The sequence below is a fragment of the Pelmatolapia mariae genome, linkage group LG15 (assembly GCF_036321145.2).
Source record: "Pelmatolapia mariae isolate MD_Pm_ZW linkage group LG15, Pm_UMD_F_2, whole genome shotgun sequence".
Classification (NCBI taxonomy): domain Eukaryota; kingdom Metazoa; phylum Chordata; class Actinopteri; order Cichliformes; family Cichlidae; genus Pelmatolapia; species Pelmatolapia mariae.
Window position 1 is genome coordinate 32,439,306 of NC_086240.1, and position 18,303 is coordinate 32,457,608.

An 18,303-nucleotide genomic window follows, 5' to 3' on the forward strand; every position below is an offset into this window, starting at 1 on the left:
TTGGGGGTTTAATAAATTTGGCCAGATTTCTAGATATGAGAGCTGCTCCATTCAAAGTGATGGATGAATGCCGTCTCTCCCAGCAAGACCAGGTTTCCTCCAGAAAGTTTCCCAATTATCTATAAAGCCCACATCGCTTTTTGGACACCACTCAGACAGCAATTTAAGGAGAACATGCAGCTAAACATGTCACTCCGGGTCCGATTGGGGAGGGGATTTGCTAGAGCATTCATTTCTTCTCCTTTTTACAACAGTGTTGAATGTTTCTGTAACACTTTTTATGTTGTTTATATATAATGTCTCTGTAGTAGATGGCACTCATTAGGTTGGCTGCATAATATTCTTTCACAATTCATTTGTTTCAAATTAACATTGCCCACATCCATTCATTTTAGTCTTTAATCTTAGTTATTTGTTTAATTGTGTAGTCATTAACATGTTTGCTTAGCAAGCAAAGGTTGCTGATTTGATTCCAGCCAGCGAGATAAATCCCCTTTGGAGTTTTATCAGTAATGGCATCCGGTGTAAAAACTCTCAAAACAAACATCTGTCACAATGAAGCAGCTGAAAGTAGCTTTTTTGTGCTTTTTCTTCTATTTTAGTTATTTGTTTAAAATGAGTTAATTAAAGTCTTAAAGTATTCAGTCAGTTTATAATAGTTTAAAATAGAACTGAATGTAGAACTAATGTTAAATAATTAGTTTGGTACATATCAGACTCCATACAACAGTAGGAAAGTCTTTGGTCTTAAAGCTGAAAAAATGCTTATCCTTTACGCTGTGTTTTTATTTTCCTTATTTTGCCAGGTCAAGCTTCCTTTTCCTGTAGATCAAATCACAAATCTTCCAAGGAATGACTTCCAAATGCTGGTGAAAATGCACAAACTGACTTCAGAGCAACTTGAGTTTATTCATGACATCAGGCGGCGGAGTAAGAACCGCATCGCAGCACAGCGTTGTCGCAAGAGGAAGCTCGACTGCATCCTCAACTTGGAGTGCGAGATCAGAAAACTGGTGAGTGGATTGATTGTTCTAACACACTGTCATTAGCTGTCACCCAGTGAGAAGCTGCTCTCTTCTTTGGACACGGACTCACCTTAGTCATAACCATTTCATTATAATCAGTAACATTTTATTCTCCTCAGCACTTTCAAACCATTTCATTGCTCTCCAATGACTGTTCACTGGAGCCCTAACCCTGCTGTACTCTCTCTGTGCAGTCAGATTGCGGTGGTCCCCCGTCTTCTTTCTGTGTTTATTGATTCTGATCCTTAAACTGAGCTGATCCTGTTCTTCTGCTAGGGATCCCTCTTCTACAGAAGCCATCCTTCTGGGTGTCGCTTCTAACGACAATGTTTGTTGTGTTGACTTACTAACTAGACAACCCCCCCACCCCCACCCCACTCCCCGAAAAAAGATGTTCCTAGGCACCCTCTTTTATACTTTTTTGTCCATTTGTCTCCCTTTCTCTTTCCTCCTCTCTGGACATCCAATCACGCTGTTTACATATAACCACCTGATGTCCAGCCACACCTTATCATCTTCTCCATCTCCAACCTTTCACCCACTTTTAACTAGGGCAAAGGTTACTTCATGAAAACCACTTTATTATATTTTTATCTTTTCTATGTTATTCTCAAATTTAAAGATTCCATTACATATGAGCATTCAGTCACATATCAATATAGTTCATGATTCATTCAGTTTATGCAATCTTACTTACATTTCATTAGCTAATTCTTACATTGATTTTTACATATTTTCTTTTGATTCAAATACATTGTTCTCTTCAAAACTCCTTGTTTGCTGTTCACAATGTACTCAGTACAATTTCTTTTATTAAATCATACATTTAAGTCAGACATTCTTTTAGATCAGTGGCTCTTTGGTGTCGCTCACTGCCATCCTACAGACACCCCAGATCAGTATTACGGAATGAAGTATAATTAACTATCAGCAAAATCACAGATGAATTATGGTTCTGTGTTCATCTATTACAACACATAATACCATTTCTTGTGTTCAAAATCATGTAATGTAGCCGCACACAAACAGATAGGATATCTATCTCCTGACATTGGACTCATCTTTGTGCTTGTCCTGCTAGACCTCAGTGCAGCCTTCGATACTATTGACCATAATATCCCATTAGAGTGATTAGAGCATGCTGGTATAAAGGTACCAGACTGCAATGTTTTAAATCATACTTATCTAACAGACTTATATTTTTTCATAGAAATAGAGCGTTATCTTTACACACTAAAATTAATGATAGACTTCCTCAGGGTTCCATTAATGCTTCTCTTAAACTCTATCATTAGAAGGCATAGCATACAGGAGTATCTATCAACAAAGCCAGATAACGCACACGACCATCAACATAATGACCTTTAATTTCCTGCATCTAAATTCAGATAAAACTGACGTTATTGTACCTAAATATCTAACCAGATGCTTACTCTGGATGGCAGTACCTTGGCCTCCAGGAACAACGTGAGGAATCTTGGATTTGTTTGAGGATCAAAATAAAGAAACACAAAAAGAAGACTTTGAGGGGACCATATGGATATGTCTGTCAGTGTGCATATTAAACAAATATGTAGGACTACTTTCTTCTATTTTGGCAATATCTCTAAAATTAGAAACATCCTGTCTCAGAGTGTGTATTTGTTCTTCACTCATTCTGTGTTAGTACACTAATCTGCCTTAAATCAGTGTTAACATTCCCAAGCCTGACTGGAGCAGCCCAAAAGCCATGGTGAGTTGGGGTTGACTTAAGACACAGTCTTTCATTACTGTAGTTGTAGGTTTAAGTGACTGACTTTGACTGAGATTGTCATCTATTTGCCTTACTGAAACAGAAATCCTAAGAGAAGTGCTGGGCAAAAATGCACAGAAGAGAAAGAAAGTAGTTTGTAAAAAGCGTGAGAATGAATGGAAAGTTCAGCAGGCAATAAGTGGAAAGCTTTTTTGTAGTGCTGTACTCTTGCGCACAGACTTATTGATTGCATCTTGAAATGAGTCATAACCTATGTGTGTGTGTCTGTGTGTAGGTGTGTGAGAAGGAGAAGTTGCTGACTGAGAGGAACCAGCTAAAGGCATGTATGGGTGAGTTGTGGGAGAACTTCTCCTGCCTGTCACAGGAGGTGTGCAGGGATGTTCAGCTCAGCCCCGAGCAGGTCCAGTCGTTACACCACTACTGTCCCATGCTGCGCCCCGCCATCTCCACTGCCAGCAACAACACTGCCCACGAGCCCAAGGCCTCCCTCAGCACCAACACCACCACCAGCATTGACCTTACCACCCACTCGGGCTCAGCCACACCAGAACCAACCTTTCACGGTTCACCTGGGCCCTCGGAGAGCGACCCTGATGTGGCTGTCAGAAACAGGGCAGACAAAGATACAAACGGCCAAGACGCCACCAGCTTGTATACAAAGTCAGGGCCACCGGTGGAAAAATCCAACCAGACGGTAACAGTGGATTTTTGCCAGGAAATGACTGATAAATGTACAACTGACGAGCAGCCGAGGAAGGACTGTACTCAGTAGTGGTCGTTCTCTGTTTTGTTTTCTTTTTCATTATTTAATTTTGCTCTTCTGACAAACCCTCTCTCAGGGTTGTTGAGACAGTCAGCATCTGCCAGTGTTCAGTGAAAAACAAGCTTTGTTTGTATTTATATCTTTTTTGACGGTCGACACTAAAGTTGTCTTAACAACAGCAATACTGTTCTCCAGGAATTCTCCTATTACCGTGACAGAGTGGAACTTCTCACCAAACCCTTACGATGGTGCTATACTTGCCCCGGCAGCAACCTCTACAGTGGAGACTTTGTTCTTCATGTGTCACACATCACAACTCAAAGTCAAACCTCATTGGACCTAAACTGCAGCTCGCTTTGTCTCTCTGCATACCAGCAGTATGTCAGTTCCTGCCTTTGTCTTTTCCTCTTCTCTCCTTGCCACTCTGTCTCTCTCAATCTCTTCTACCTCTTTCTGTCTCACTCTGCATCTCTCTCTCTGTCTGTTTCTTCTTTCACTATATCTGAGTGACACTTTTGGTCACAGCAATTCAAACTCAGGAAGAAAAAAAATCCTCTGAATGTTCAACCTAATTCATGAAAAATGAGAAAACGGCTTCTGTACACAAGGAAGTTGCAAACTGTAAAATGTTCATATGCAAAAATGTCTTCAAACGTCTCTCATTTGTATTGCTGTACAGAAGAAATTTGTACAGATTGTAACCGAAAACATTCCTCCTATGCCTTCCACGTGGAATTGAAAGGAGAAAAAAAGGCTTTTGCAGGCAGTTAAATGGCTATTTTTATTTCCCACTCATCAGCAATACCATTGTATTTGGATGTTGTACTGGTGACTTTCAAGTGCTTGTTTGGCAGAAGTGTATATAGCATGATGACTGTAACAGTGATTTTGTACAGCTAGACGCCTAGATGTTTCTTTTTCACCGGGGTTATAACAAGGGAAAAATTGTTGCTTTGCTGTTTCCTGTCCTGCCTAACGAACGAGGGAAGCGTTCTTATACTCAGGAGATCAGCTCGATACACATTTAGACACAGTACATACAGGCACGCACACATCGACACACACATTTTGAGCCCCTTGCATGTATAATTGAAGATGTGTTTTTGAGAGCGTGGCTCAGGCTGGCTCTTCTAAATCTTCGACACCTCTTTAAATGTGAAAAAAAAATCCTTGTGTTTTCTTTTCGTTTTTTAAGGAAACGTATTTGTTCCCAGAACTTTAATATATCCTATTTGTTTATACACAATGTTGTCATTTGATGATAGGAGACAGCAAAAAGCCTCTCCGATTTTTTAATTTTTTTTTTTTCAAATTTATGTTGATTACGATAAAATTGACTAATGAAAAAATGAAAAAGCATACAAACATAAATCACGCACTTTTTTCCTGGCCCCCTTACGCCCCAAGTGAGGGTCTTTACTTCAGACTGCTTAAAAGTCAGAGACTGGAGCACTTAAATTGGCAAAAAATACCTATGAAGAATATGAAAATATGCCGAAGGAAGCTAATATTTCATCTTACATTTTTATTTCTTTAGAAATTGAATAAGCTAATTCAGTTCCTTTGACGTGAAAGCAGTGTGTGTGTTGTTCAGATGATTGAGTAGCAATCATATAAGATAGTAAAGTGTTTAACCTACTTGTGCATTTGTTTTAAACACCCTACTTTGTAATGTGCATGCATGCTACCTAATAGCTATAAACCTAGTTAGTTGGTTTAGCTTTTTTTTTTTTTGCTTTGTGCATTCTTTCTGGAACATTCTGCTATAAAATGCATTTTCACATTTCTATATATAAAGAATCTGAAATATGTCAACCCTTGCTAGAGGCAGACGTAGCAGAGCTCCACACTCAAAGGCAAAGGTTGAATGAAAATGTTCATTGCACTTTAAAGCTCCAATCCAAATTGGCACTCCCTATTAGCCTAACAGGGCTGAAGTTCATGTTTTTACTGTAGTTTCTTTCAAATGTTTCCTATAAAAAAGCTATGCTTATGTTAAAACAGATGAGTATCTATACAGTACTTTGAAAATGAAATCCCTTAAAAGCTAAATTTAATGTTAAACTCATTTATTAGCATAGTTGAAAAGCTGCTCTGTTATCACAAGGGGTCACCATAGCAGGTAGCGCCGCACACAACCTCAAAGAGGATCCGTGTCTCCGCCCAGCGACCTTTCACGCAAATGTACAATCAGTAACATTATGGAGACACACAAGCTTATTTGCATTTAAAAGCTTACTTGAACAAAATATACTCGTTTGAATTGTTTATGAGCCACTGATGTTCTCACTTTTTCAAGTTTTCTCTGTTGTCTAAACAGTATTGCCCTATTTTACTGCTTCCAGGCTAGCTGCAAGCCACTCAGCTGGCTTTGTCATACTAGAAACCTAATTTCCTCCATGCATGTGTGAAAATACAATAGTTATGTAAGAAGTAAATTAAGTCATTTTAGCTTTACATTTTTATTAATAAAACGTGTTTCTGTTTTGTTTTGTTTTTTAAATAACATGTAATACAAGATGCTAAAGAAATAGATTATAATTTTGCTTAATAAAAATATGTTCCAGGTTTTAAGAATCTATAGCTAATTTGCCATCCATAAACATTTCCTCATTAGGTTATCAAAAATTAAATAAATATTAGTGTCCATTTTATATGATCATTTGAACCTATTTAAGTGGGCCAGTAGCTTTTGGTAGTGCTGTAAAAGGTATATGAAATGTATTTTATCAGGTTATACAGTGGTGCCCCCTTCCTGATTTCCTTTTTTTATATGTTTGTCACAATTACACGTTTCAAATCATCAAACAAATTTAAATATTAGACAAAGATAACACAAGATGAGATTTTTGTCCAGTCTCTTTCTTCTTATTGAATCATGAACATGTGATGGACATGTTTAATGTTGTTCTAGGTTCTTCTGTTACCTCCTGGATGAGTGCTGGGAGGTCACAGATCTGCTCTTGGAGTCATACTGGTAGGCCGGTCACTCCAGTTGTTTTCTCTATTTGTGTATGATGGCTTTCACCGTAGTTACAAAGGCTTCAAAATAGCTTTGTAACCCTTAACAGACTGACAGACGTCAGTGACTTTGTTTTTCAGCATTTTCTTTAGATCTTGACAGTCTTTTAGCCAGCTTCACCTTGTCAGACAGGTCTGTCAGTAATCAGGCCTGAGTGTGTTTAATGAAACTGAATTCAGCTTTTCAAAAAATGTGGTTAATCACTTTTAATTCATGATTTAAAAAGAGGGGCAATTATTTTGGATAACTTTTCTACCTCTATCAATGAAATCATCATTTAACTTACTCAGGTTATCTTTATCTAATATTAAAATTTGTTTGACGATCTGAAACAAGTATGACAAATATATAAAACACTAGAAAATCAGGAAGGCTTCGACATGTTTCTAACGATTTGTTTCAATTGTTCTGCCCGTGGCTCCGTATGTTTTCTTGAGGTATTCTAGATTCCTCCTCAGTTAAACTGTGGGCGTGAACTGTGAAAGCCCTTAAAGACTGGTGACCTTTTCAGGGTGTACATCACCACTCACCCTCTGACAGCTAAGATGGGCTCCAGCCCTGCTGCAACAATGAATGGGCTAACCAGTTGAGAGAATGGATAGATATTCCAGTTATCAACATAAAATAAAAACACAGAAAGGGGAAGAGTAAACTGTAATAATATATAATTTGACATCAAGAAAAGTAAATAATATTAATAATTGAATTGACTAAAACGTGTCATTTAAATTTGTACAACTAAAGTGATTTATTTTTTTATGATTTATTTTTTTATTTTAGAGGTGACAGGAAATAGTCATCTAATTACACATGCAGGACAAGTAGAGGTTTATAATAAAATATTGGTTCTTAAAGTTAGGGCCATTCTCAACATCTTTTAAGGTAATGTTGACCCTCCGTTACAAACAAACAGACCCTGAGTAGTATGAAATGTTTATCATTCTAAATATGTAATTTTTCAAAAGCAAAAAGTTTGTTTTCAGTAGTTGCAAACTTGTAAACACTGTCTACGTTAGCTACCTGCTAATAATTTCAATGCTGTCTTCGCCCTGTTATGTTTGTACAATCAAGTTTTAATCACGATTCATTTAATTGCAAAGTAATTTCTAATGTCACTTTAATTTACTTTAGTGAACAGAATTTTAGCATGACATTTGGGGGATGTTAATATACCAAGCATAGCAATTAGCCATACTAGCCTTTTTGAGTTTTTTTATTGTTTTCTATCCAAATGTTTCGAGGATTGGGGCTTTAAAGTTTGCATGACATTTTTTGGAGTTCTCCCCATGACCTTTACTGATGTAAATCCTAGATGTAGTTTGAATGATGACCTTGTTTGTAAGATAATTTCTGTTTCACAGCCAGACAGAGAAAGTGTAACTGTAGTTTAAAAACCTGTTTTAAAATTGTTCAATCGTCCCTGTTTTGTACAAAGACCCACACATGCACACATATGATCACATACACGTACACGTATTGGCACAGAATGAGTGTGGAGCAATAGTGACTCCTTTACAACTGAGCTTGTTTCTTGTTTGTTGAACTGTTTATTTCTAATTTGTTCTTTTATTTGCGTGCACATATTTACTAAAGCAGAGCAGTATTTTCCCATGTTAGCATTCTATCACATTCAAACAAGAGAACTAAAGTGAAATAATCGACATATTGACATTTTCTACAAACATTATGCAACTCTTTTTCTAATTCTTTTGATTTGTTTAGAAACTGAGGAAGCCTCTTTATATTGCTGTTTGCACACAATGAATTCAAACAGCTGTCTCATGGGAGACGATTAATTCCAATATTATCACAGAATTTCTCTGTGTTATTAATTTAACTTGACATTCCCATAGAGGGAAAATGAATGATGACACAACACTCCCTGTGCATGGTCCAAATTATGGGCATCCTCAGCAAAAATGGTGAGATAATTTAAACACCTTTATTTAACGTTAACGCAGCACAGTTTGTACCATTGCTATCGCTAACACTGCTGTTTAAAATGCCACAACAACAAAAAAAAAATGCTGTCTTGCCTCTAGTGGTATCAACCCACACAGATGGTTTTGGTTTAATTTTGTCCAGATTTTAGTGCATGTGCTTTTCCCTGCACTCAACTATAATGGAAACAAAATTTCAGTCATTCATTGCATGATAATAATGCGGTGATAAACTGTCAAACACTGACACGGCAAACCAAAGCTATCTGTAGAATTGGGAAATGTTTTATTGTTATTTGGGTGAACCATCCCTTTAATATCTCAGGGTGCCAAGCATTTACACCTGCTCTCTGCATTGTACTGAAGCAGACTATTTTTTTTTTCTTTGTTCGTTTTTACATGCTTCGTTTGTGCATCAAACTAAAATTTCCTTCAAGCGGTTTTGAAATCATTTAACCTTCAGTGCTAATTAAAACCCACACCACTCTGCCCCGCCACCTCCACAATATAAAAACTCACACACATTTACACACACACATAGCCACTCTCTTTGATGCTCCATTGTCCAGCTAGTGGCCAACGGTCTATTTCAGCCCTCTGTGGCTAATAGCACACAATGAATTAAACTATGCAGAACAAAGGCAGATGCACAGTCGATCATTCTCTGCGTGTTCACAAAAATATGAATTAGTGCAGCTTTAAAGTGATTGAACACAAGTAAAATGAATTATGAATCTGATATTTTGCTAAATGAACTTTTCCTGTATATTTTTTACAGTCAAACAATGTGTTTATGGCCATTACATCAGTTTTTAATTATGTGCACAATTTTGCTGTTGTTGTAGCTCTTTTTGGTTGTTTTTTAATTTTGGATTTGTTTTGTTTTGGGGGGTTTTTGTCATTGCTTCTCTGAAACAAACACTGGCTTTTTAACTCCAAAGGTTGTTCTATTGAAGAATATGAACAAAAACATGCCTTTCTCACAGATTGTTCAACTTTCTTGAAAAAAAAAAGAAAAGAAATTCTGGTTTCCTGGTCGAGTGCACAGGTTGAGATCACTGAGTAGAGTATAAATATAGAATATGTTTACAAATAGGTGTCATGTCACATTTGATCAATTTTTGCCATGTAAAACTTGCTCGGTTCAGTTGAACCGATTCTTGGTGTTGTGGAAGAGACAGAATGAGTTTCCTCACCTTGTCTTTAATCCAACTATTGGGATGGGTCAGCATTACATGGATACAAGTGCACCTCCAATATTTGCCTTAGAACTTGCAGAGGCCATAGTTCACATTTAAGTGAAGCGAGTGTATGCAAGGGCCTGAGCCCCCATCCCTTAGTCACCAGTGCGGACTTTCTCACACTTATCTACCTGTGAAATCCTTCATACCTCTCATAACTGGTCAATGACTGTATCAGCAAACTGCATCAGGTGTTTTTTCTACATGCTTTTTACACAGATTATATGGATTATTGTATTAGTAGGTGCATCATTTTTAATGTAATAGCTCTTAAGCTTGTAGGTGTTGTTTTTTCTCTCATTTTTCTAAATGACTGTTTTGTGTTAATATTGTCAATTTGAAATTACTGTCATTTGCTTATTCTCTACTAAGAGTTCTTACCTAATTTTAAATGCTACATGACCCTAATTAATTAAATGACTTAATAACCATTGTAAATACGGTATTGTGAGAACCCCATTTTCATTCATTTCTATTGCTAGTGTTATATAAATGATTTTTTTTTTTTTTTTTTGTCTAGACACCATTTCTCTTTAAGAAATAAAGAAACATGCATATCATGTGTTGCCCTTTGTTTTTCTCTGTTTTTGGTCAACATTTGAGGTAAATGTCTCCTTACCTTTAATTATTCCGCTCAACAATCTTTGTGTTTAAGCCTTTTCACTTAAAAAAACACATTTAAATTACTTTAGCTGATAGCATGCATACATCTACTGCTAACATTTTCATATGCTATTTTAACACCAGCGGATTTGAGCGCTGATCAAAAAAATAAAAAGGTAAATCTGTATGCTGTGGCGACTGTAACTGAACTTTAAATTCAGTTTTAGCTAAACAGTGCCTGCGTGTGTGTGTGTGTGTGTGTGTGTGTGTGTGTGTGTGTGTGTGTGTGTGTGTGTGTGTGTGTGTGTGTGTGTGTGTGTAAATTCCCCACTCGTCCTGTGGGCAGTCTTCATCCTTTAAGCTCAGGTCCTCTATTGTGCAGTATCCTTTCTGTTCCCAGGACTGCATTCTTCTGAACAGAGATCTCGGATATCATTCCTGGGATCTGCTGTAGCTGCTCACCCAGTTTGGGGCTTACAGCCCTGACTGCAACCATTACCATGGGGACTATTGTTGCCTTCGACTTCCACACCTTATTTAGCGCTTTTCTCGGGCCTTTGTATTTCGCTAATGTCTTGTGTTACTTTGTTCTAATGTTGCTATCACTTGTTATAGCTACATCTGTCACTGTGCCCATATCCCTCTGCTTGTCCACCACTACTATGTCCAGTTGGTTAGCCATCACCAGTTTGTCTGTGTGTATCTGGAGGTCCCACAGGATCTTAGCTTCATCATTCTCAACCACCCTAGAGGGCGTATCTTATTTTGACCTTGGGACTTCCAGGCACAGATGTTCCTGTATACTATGATAGACAACTTTTTATGGTGCTCCATGTATGCCCTGCCTGCTAGCATTGCACTTGCACTCAGCTGTTATATGCTTGATTGTCGCAGAAGCATCTTTATACATCCGGTACTGCCATGATTAGTGTCACAAGGATCTTTCTTGTTTCATCCTGGATAGTCGTTCTGACACTCACTAGTCCTAAGCCTCCTTCCTTCCGCTTACAGTACAGTCTCAGGATACTGGTATAGGAGTGAAACCCTCCATAGTAAGGAGCTTCCTTGTCTTAATGTCAGTGGTTTCTATCTCCTCCTTTTGCCAGCTTATGATCCCAGCGGGTATCTGATTATTATTAATCAGATTCAGTTATTAGGCCCCTCTACTATGGAACCAGCCCCAGTTTGGATTCAGGAGATGGGAGGTGTATACAAGAGTATGTAAAAACAATAATCAAAATACACCTGACATTCCATGGATTCAAAAAATGATATGTAGCCAGCTAGCTAACTAGACAACTACTAGTTTATTATAACATTTTTAAAAATGTGTGGTGTGCATTCACAAGGAGATATGGGAACCTAAACTACACAAAGTTCAAAGAATGTATTTTTGGCTCGCAGATGGTAGTGGTACCACGTGATACTATATCTTCAGCAGTGACAGGCAATATTTTAGCTTCATTTTTGTTTTGTACACAAATATATAATACTAATAATAAGCCATAAACACCAATTTCAAGAATTCTTTCTCTTTTTTGCTGTTTCACATTTTCCCACTATTTCCTGTTTATTCTGACAAATATCTTTGAAGACTTTTAAACTGATTTGATAAACAAATAGCATTTGAATTCATGACTGAATTCTCGAAAACTACCCACAAAGTAGCTCACAATCTATAGACAGAGCAGAGAAAATAAGTACTGAATATGTCATTAATTTTGTAAGTAATTATATTTAAAAAGGTACTATTGACATGAAATTCCTACTAAATGGCAGTAACAACCCATCCAATCCACACATGCAAAGAACTCAAACCACATGTTGATAAATTAGTGGTAATAATGACAAATGATGCTGTGAAAATGTATTGAACACGCTACTGAAATGTATTTAATACCTCTTACAAAAGCTGTTGGTGGTGATGACAGCTTCAAGATGCCTCCTGTATGGAGCAACTAGTTGCTCAGGTGTGATTCTGGCCCATTTGTCCACACAGTCTTCAAATCCTAAACCAGACCGTTTGAAACAACGATACCTGCTGTTTCAAGTAGTCCTTGGACAACTTTTTTGATCATTCTTTTCATTCTTCTGGTAAATGGATTGGTTCTTATATAGCGCTTTTCTACACTATCTGAGAACTCAAAGGGCTTTACACAACTTGCTTAATTCACGCATTCACACCAGCACTTTTTTCTATGGTCTTTCTGTCTACCATGCACACGCATTCATGCTCCAATGCATCGGAGAACAACTTGGAGTTAGTATCTTGTGTTTTTCCCAAGGATATTTGGATAGTGGGTCACATGATTGATGGGTTTTTCTCTGTGTATATTATTGTAGGGTCTACCTTACAATATAAAGCGCCTTCAGGCGACTGTTGTTGTGATTTGGCGCTGTATAAATAAAACTGAATTTAATTTAATTGAATTCAGGAGTTACAGCCCCACATGAGCTACATTCACCTTCTGTCTGAAATCTTGAGGGAAGCACTTGGTAGCGGCCGGTTTGTGGTGACATTTGTTCTTTCCTCTTCCAAACTCTGTCCCCAACAGTGCTCACTGGAACCTTCAGTAGTTTAGTCGTTTCTTTAGTGATTTCTTCTGTAACCAGTGTTATCAGTATCATCAGTTACCCATCATGAGATGCTTCTTGTGTGACATCTTGGTAATGAGACACCTTTTTTTAGGCCATTAGTTGGAGCTGAAGTGGCAGGATTGCTTTCAGCTGGTGCTATGACTCTCCATGCCTTTTTGCTTTCTTCATGCATTCAGTACTTTCCCCCAATGCCATTTTTCATTTTCACACTTAATTTCTGGACATCCATGATTTGATTTCTCGCATGAGTGGATTGGATGGGTAGTTACCGACATCTGGTGATGTCAACAAACCTTTAGAAATAGATTTACTTAGAAAACTGTGACGTGTTCAATACTTCTTTTATCTGGTGTAAACTTATAATCAAACAGTTGATAGGAATAGCAATCACACATTACATAAAGCAAATTAAGTGTCTCTTGGATGTGGAAAATAACTAAATTATTCATGCAGAAAACATACTGTATAAGCACACTGTGAACATATAATGTTGCTGCAGAGAAACAGGATGAGACTCGGTTTGAAATCAGGCTCCATTGGCTAATTTAGAACTCCCATTGGCACTCGTTTGGTCCCAGAACTGTACTTTATAGTTTACTTTTTCATGATTGAAGACAGCTCCAGAATCATGCTCTGAAAAGGGAAAAAAAAAATAGGTACAATGTATAGTTATTATTCTTGTCATAGTCATGATGATACATTTATGTTTTGTTTTCTAACCTCAAGTAGTATATAGTAAATAGTAATGTTTGACTTTCTGCTAATATCTCAAGACTATATTGCCTTGAACAGTATTAGAAAAATATATGATAGTGAGAAAATGTCTGTAAACAAGCTTGACCTTTGTTGTGGTGGAAACTGACAGGTTACTTATTTATTTTATTTTATGTTACTCAATTCATACTGATGACTGGAATTGATTAAATAAAAAGGGTTTTCAACTGAGCTTATTCACGTAAAGTTGATTGCTATCACTGACAACAGATATCACCAAGGAAGGGAGGAACTGAGAATGATGTTGATTATTAAGCAGCAGGAAATGTAAAGTAGTTGTGGGCCAGCTAATGAGATTTTCCAACTGGATATGTAGAAGGGTATGAACTGGACTGGCACTGAGATCATTTGATCAGCTGTAGATGTAGCTGCATTTGATTTTCAATATTTATGTTCACTTTTTGACAGAATAAAATTAAAATATATCTATGCGACTGGGTGTGGTTTGTAGCTCAGCTGCAGGAGAGGGATGGAGTGGTGGGTTCGTTGTGTAGGGTCAGGGGAGGCTGAACCACACAGCCTGGTCATGCCTCCCCGGGTTGCCGTGACCTGACGGGTGTGTGTGGTGTGAAGCAACAAAGGTAGCTCGAAAGCTGTTCTAATAAAAGCAATGGAAAACGCCGCTTGACTTGCAACGCTGTGTACTTCGGGTCCTTCTCGTTACAATCGACAGTAATTTTTTTCTCTGGTCATAACTCCATCTTACAACATCATTCTGACTAATTACACAAGTGGAGTTGGAGGGAAATTAAGGTAGCTTGACTTGATCAGACAACAAACAAACAGTGTAGCTATAACCAAATCTTTCAGCAAACAAGTACACGTTAAATCACACATATGAGACTATAAGCCTTTATTAATAGCCAAAAAGAGACATTAGCTTACCATGGACATCCTCCTCCCTCCAGCTGGAGGTGGTGGAGACACCACTGGACTCTCCCCCTCGCTAAGATGCTGGGATGCATTGTCCGTTCCACTCTGACAGTCTCCACTGTCAGACAGACTGGCCAACTTGCCCTCCGACAATCCTCTGGACATAAAACTGCATTTTCTGGCTGTGGGATAGTGTTCACTCTCTGGAGAATCACTCATATCGCTGAGCTCCTTACATACACTCACTCTGCTCTGCTTCCTCTGTGGGTTTCTCAGGGCTGCTGGGATTTCCATGTGGCCAGCCATCAGCGTAGGTCGAGGCCCCGCATACTGTGGTTTACCAGAACCATGGGGTCCATTTGAATCATCGCTGCTGCATGACGGTTTGCGATTTTCTAGAGTGTAACGTCGTTCCATGGCACCCAGCTGGTGCAGACCTTGGATTTCAGGTTGGCTGGGGCGGCAGGAGATGTTGTGACCCTCGATATTCTGAGGGGCCACTAAGGCCAAATTCAAAGGCTGACTCTCCCCGTGAGTTTCAGGCACAGCAGAGCAGGTCATCTGCGTGAGCTGGATTAATCTCTGTGGAGAGGAATTTGAGAGCACACAAATCTGCTGCACCATGGAGTTCTTCTTTGACCTGCACATACTCTCATCATCCCCATATTTATATCCATACAAGATTTGTTTAATCTTCTTCACCCCCAAATGGGAAATCTCTAGGAGATTGAGGAATAAAGAAACTCCGGCAATAACCAGCATGAAAACCATGAAAATGTTCTTCTCTGTCGGTCGTGACACAAAACAATCAACGCTGTTAGGGCAAGGCAACCTTTCACATTTGTAGAGCGCAGACAGTCCAATCCCATACAGAGCAAACTGTCCTATAATGAAACCCACCTCCACTATAGATCTGGTCAAAATATGGAAAACATATGTACGCAGCAAAGAGCCCCTGAGAGGAGCTTTCCTTACTTTCTTCTGTTCATCTAATTTCCTGAGCTCTTTCTCGATTCTTTTATGGTCCTCCAGGACAGGATCTGTACCTTCCAGCTCAGCTTTCAGACACGCTTTCTTCCTGTGTCTCTCCTTCTCAAGGGTCCTCAAACGATACAAGGCATGACCCATGTAGACCAGAGAGGGTGAGGATACAAAGATAATTTGCAGGACCCAGTAGCGGATGAGAGAGATGGGAAAAGCTTGGTCGTAACAGACAGTCTTGCAGCCAGGTTGCTCTGTGTTACAAACAAACTCACTCTGTTCATCATCCCAGACATCCTCAGCTGCGACGCCGAGCACAAGCATCCGGAAAATGAAGAGGATTGTGAGCCATATCTTCCCAACTATGGTGGAATGAATGTGGACCTCTTCTAAAATACTCCCTAATAAATTCCAGTCCCCCATCTTCTGTCATATTAATATTAGCTGTGAACAAAAGAAATCTTTGTAGTTTGCAGGTCTTTCTACAAATTTAAGTGATACAGCAAAATGTACTTTACTTACATATTTTCTAGAGTCCTCGTCCCATGTGTTTTGGCATAAGGCCATTAATCAAATTGTAGATTTGAGTGTGGTGTGTGATATTTTAATCCCTTGGAGACAGACAACACCCTACTGTGCAGTCTGACTGACACTATTTTAAAGCTGGAAAGTAGGGCAGTTTGAAGCTATTGATCCATCAGTACCATGACCTTATAATGCCCTGAGGTTAGGTTCATCCTGCCACTTTTATCAGGACACTAAACTGGAAATAGCACCAACTCAGATGCCAATACACAGCTCTGGACAGTGTTTTCACACTCATTACTTCTAATCTTCATCCAACCTTTTTCTAAATCTTGAACTCTAGGTTTTTGATTGTTTCAGTTTTTATCCAGTGAATGAAATGCTCCAGCATGCATGTCTTCAATAATCTTTCATCTTTGTTCTATCTGTTTGTATACTGTCACACCATCACACCTTTTCACACAGGGCTCTGCGGGTTTCATAATAAACACTCTCATTTAGAAGCTGCATTTTTTGTGTTGTATTATCTTTGTCTAACATTTAAATTTGTTTGATGATCTGAAACCTTATGCATGACAAACATACAAAAAAATAGGAAATGAGGAAAGGCGAAAACACTTTTTCACACCACTGTAACGCGATGTGGAATTTTATTTTTATTACTCAAAAGGACAAGATTGCAGTGGTAAAGTGGACAGAACAGAAATAACATAGTGGTAACAGAACTATCATCTGCATAGATAACATGTTAACACAAATCTAGACTAGAATCCAGAAGAGTCTTTGTTTGTATTCAGAAGGATAGGGATTTGTGTTGGTATGTTCCCAACATTTATATTGTTAACTGGTAATTATGGGAGAGTGTGCCATTTTAGGAGTAACGAGAAAGTAAGTAGCAGTAACACAAATTACTTTCTCTTGCGAGTAATTAAGTAATGTATTGCATTACTTTACCCGTTCACTACTAAAGTGGAGCACATCAATACTCAGAGGTTGCTGTTGTTGAGAGTTCATATTATTCCATAGGCCTGTGCAACCAGTGACATTAAAACGTTGAATGTGTAAATGTAGTTTCATTCGAGTATTACCTAATACAGAAATGGTAATTAAATATTTTGGAGTTCAGCATGTCAAAATCAGTGAATTATTAAATATTTTATGATTACATTTTAAAACTTTGCTTTCTGTTTTTCTCATAAATTCTCCCCAATAGAACAAAACTGATGTCTTGAGTTTAGCTGGTCAAATTCTTTTAGAAACATCATATTTTACTGGGGAAATGCAAAAAAAGTTTGTCTGGCAGCACAAATGAACCAGCTGCTAACAGATGAGACAGTCTCAGGATCAGTTGGGATCAGTTAGCCATTACAGGTCTGTCTTACGCTCATGACTGAAACGTTTCTTCCACTGAAAACGCTACCCCCAGATGAACAGAATCAACCTGGTTGATTAAGCATGACATCTGCATTTAGTTTTCCCCAGTCAGATAACATAAGGGTACAGCGGTGATGAACATTTTTTTGTGTCTGCAGAGATGGAGAGCCATCACACATTTGGGGAAAAACACACATTTCTCACCAAACGGGGTATCCCACATCCAAAAGCAGAGAGGACACCCGGTGCTCAAAATGCAGCATCCTCAACAGTCCCTAGGATGATAGTGATTACTGAGGCCAACAGCCCACTCAAGTGCAAACAAGCTCTAAACGTGACTGTTTACCTTGGGAAACAGAGCAAAGTACTAGTGAAATTTTTCCAATTTTGTGACAGAAAAACCAAAAGTTTATTACCCAAATATTCTATTGTGAGTGAGAGACAGCGCACTCTTGTTACAGTTGATGATGAAATCTAAACTAAATAGGCTGCATATCAGAACCTGGATATTTTTCTCCACTTTCTTTCTGCTAGAAGCACATGCAATCAAATCAGCTAAATATGTGAACACTCTATTATAAAGGGGGTCAGGGAACCCTGTGTCCTTGAAATGATTGATCCGTCTTAGACCAATGTGGTGGCAGTGGAGCTTCAATGATTGAGTGCACCAGAAGGCACCCCCATAGTGAGGTCTGAAAGAGAACCAGGGCTTAAAATGAGATTTGGCAGGTTGGTGAACAATAAATGCTGGTGTAGCAGAGAAGCAAAGTAAATGACTCAATAAGAAAGATGCTGTACTGTGATTTCTACACAAAATATCCAGTTAGTTCT

General features: G+C 38.4%; 2 protein-coding genes across 3 annotated transcripts in view; one reads left to right on the plus strand and one right to left on the minus strand.

Moving 5' to 3' along the window:
• Nucleotides 1–10,291, plus strand: part of bach2b (BTB and CNC homology 1, basic leucine zipper transcription factor 2b) — a 97,538-nt gene extending 87,247 nt beyond the window's left edge. For both annotated transcript variants that reach the window (XM_063495315.1, XM_063495316.1), the window contains 2 exons: nucleotides 807–1,013; nucleotides 3,053–10,291. In XM_063495315.1, the coding sequence (XP_063351385.1) occupies nucleotides 807–1,013; nucleotides 3,053–3,550 (705 nt within the window). In that variant the 3' untranslated portion in view covers nucleotides 3,551–10,291. The remainder of the gene's footprint in view (nucleotides 1–806; nucleotides 1,014–3,052) is intronic.
• A 1,344-nt stretch (nucleotides 10,292–11,635) lies between these two features.
• gja10b (gap junction protein alpha 10 b) lies at nucleotides 11,636–16,214 on the minus strand. Its single transcript, XM_063495281.1, has 3 exons — nucleotides 16,096–16,214; nucleotides 14,605–16,017; nucleotides 11,636–13,578 (listed from the first exon to the last, which is right to left on the minus strand). The coding sequence occupies exons 2-3, from the start codon at nucleotides 15,994–15,996 to the stop codon at nucleotides 13,540–13,542; spliced, it is 1,431 nt and encodes a 476-aa protein (XP_063351351.1). The 5' UTR covers nucleotides 15,997–16,017; nucleotides 16,096–16,214; the 3' UTR covers nucleotides 11,636–13,539.
• Nucleotides 16,215–18,303: the final 2,089 nt, after the last annotated feature.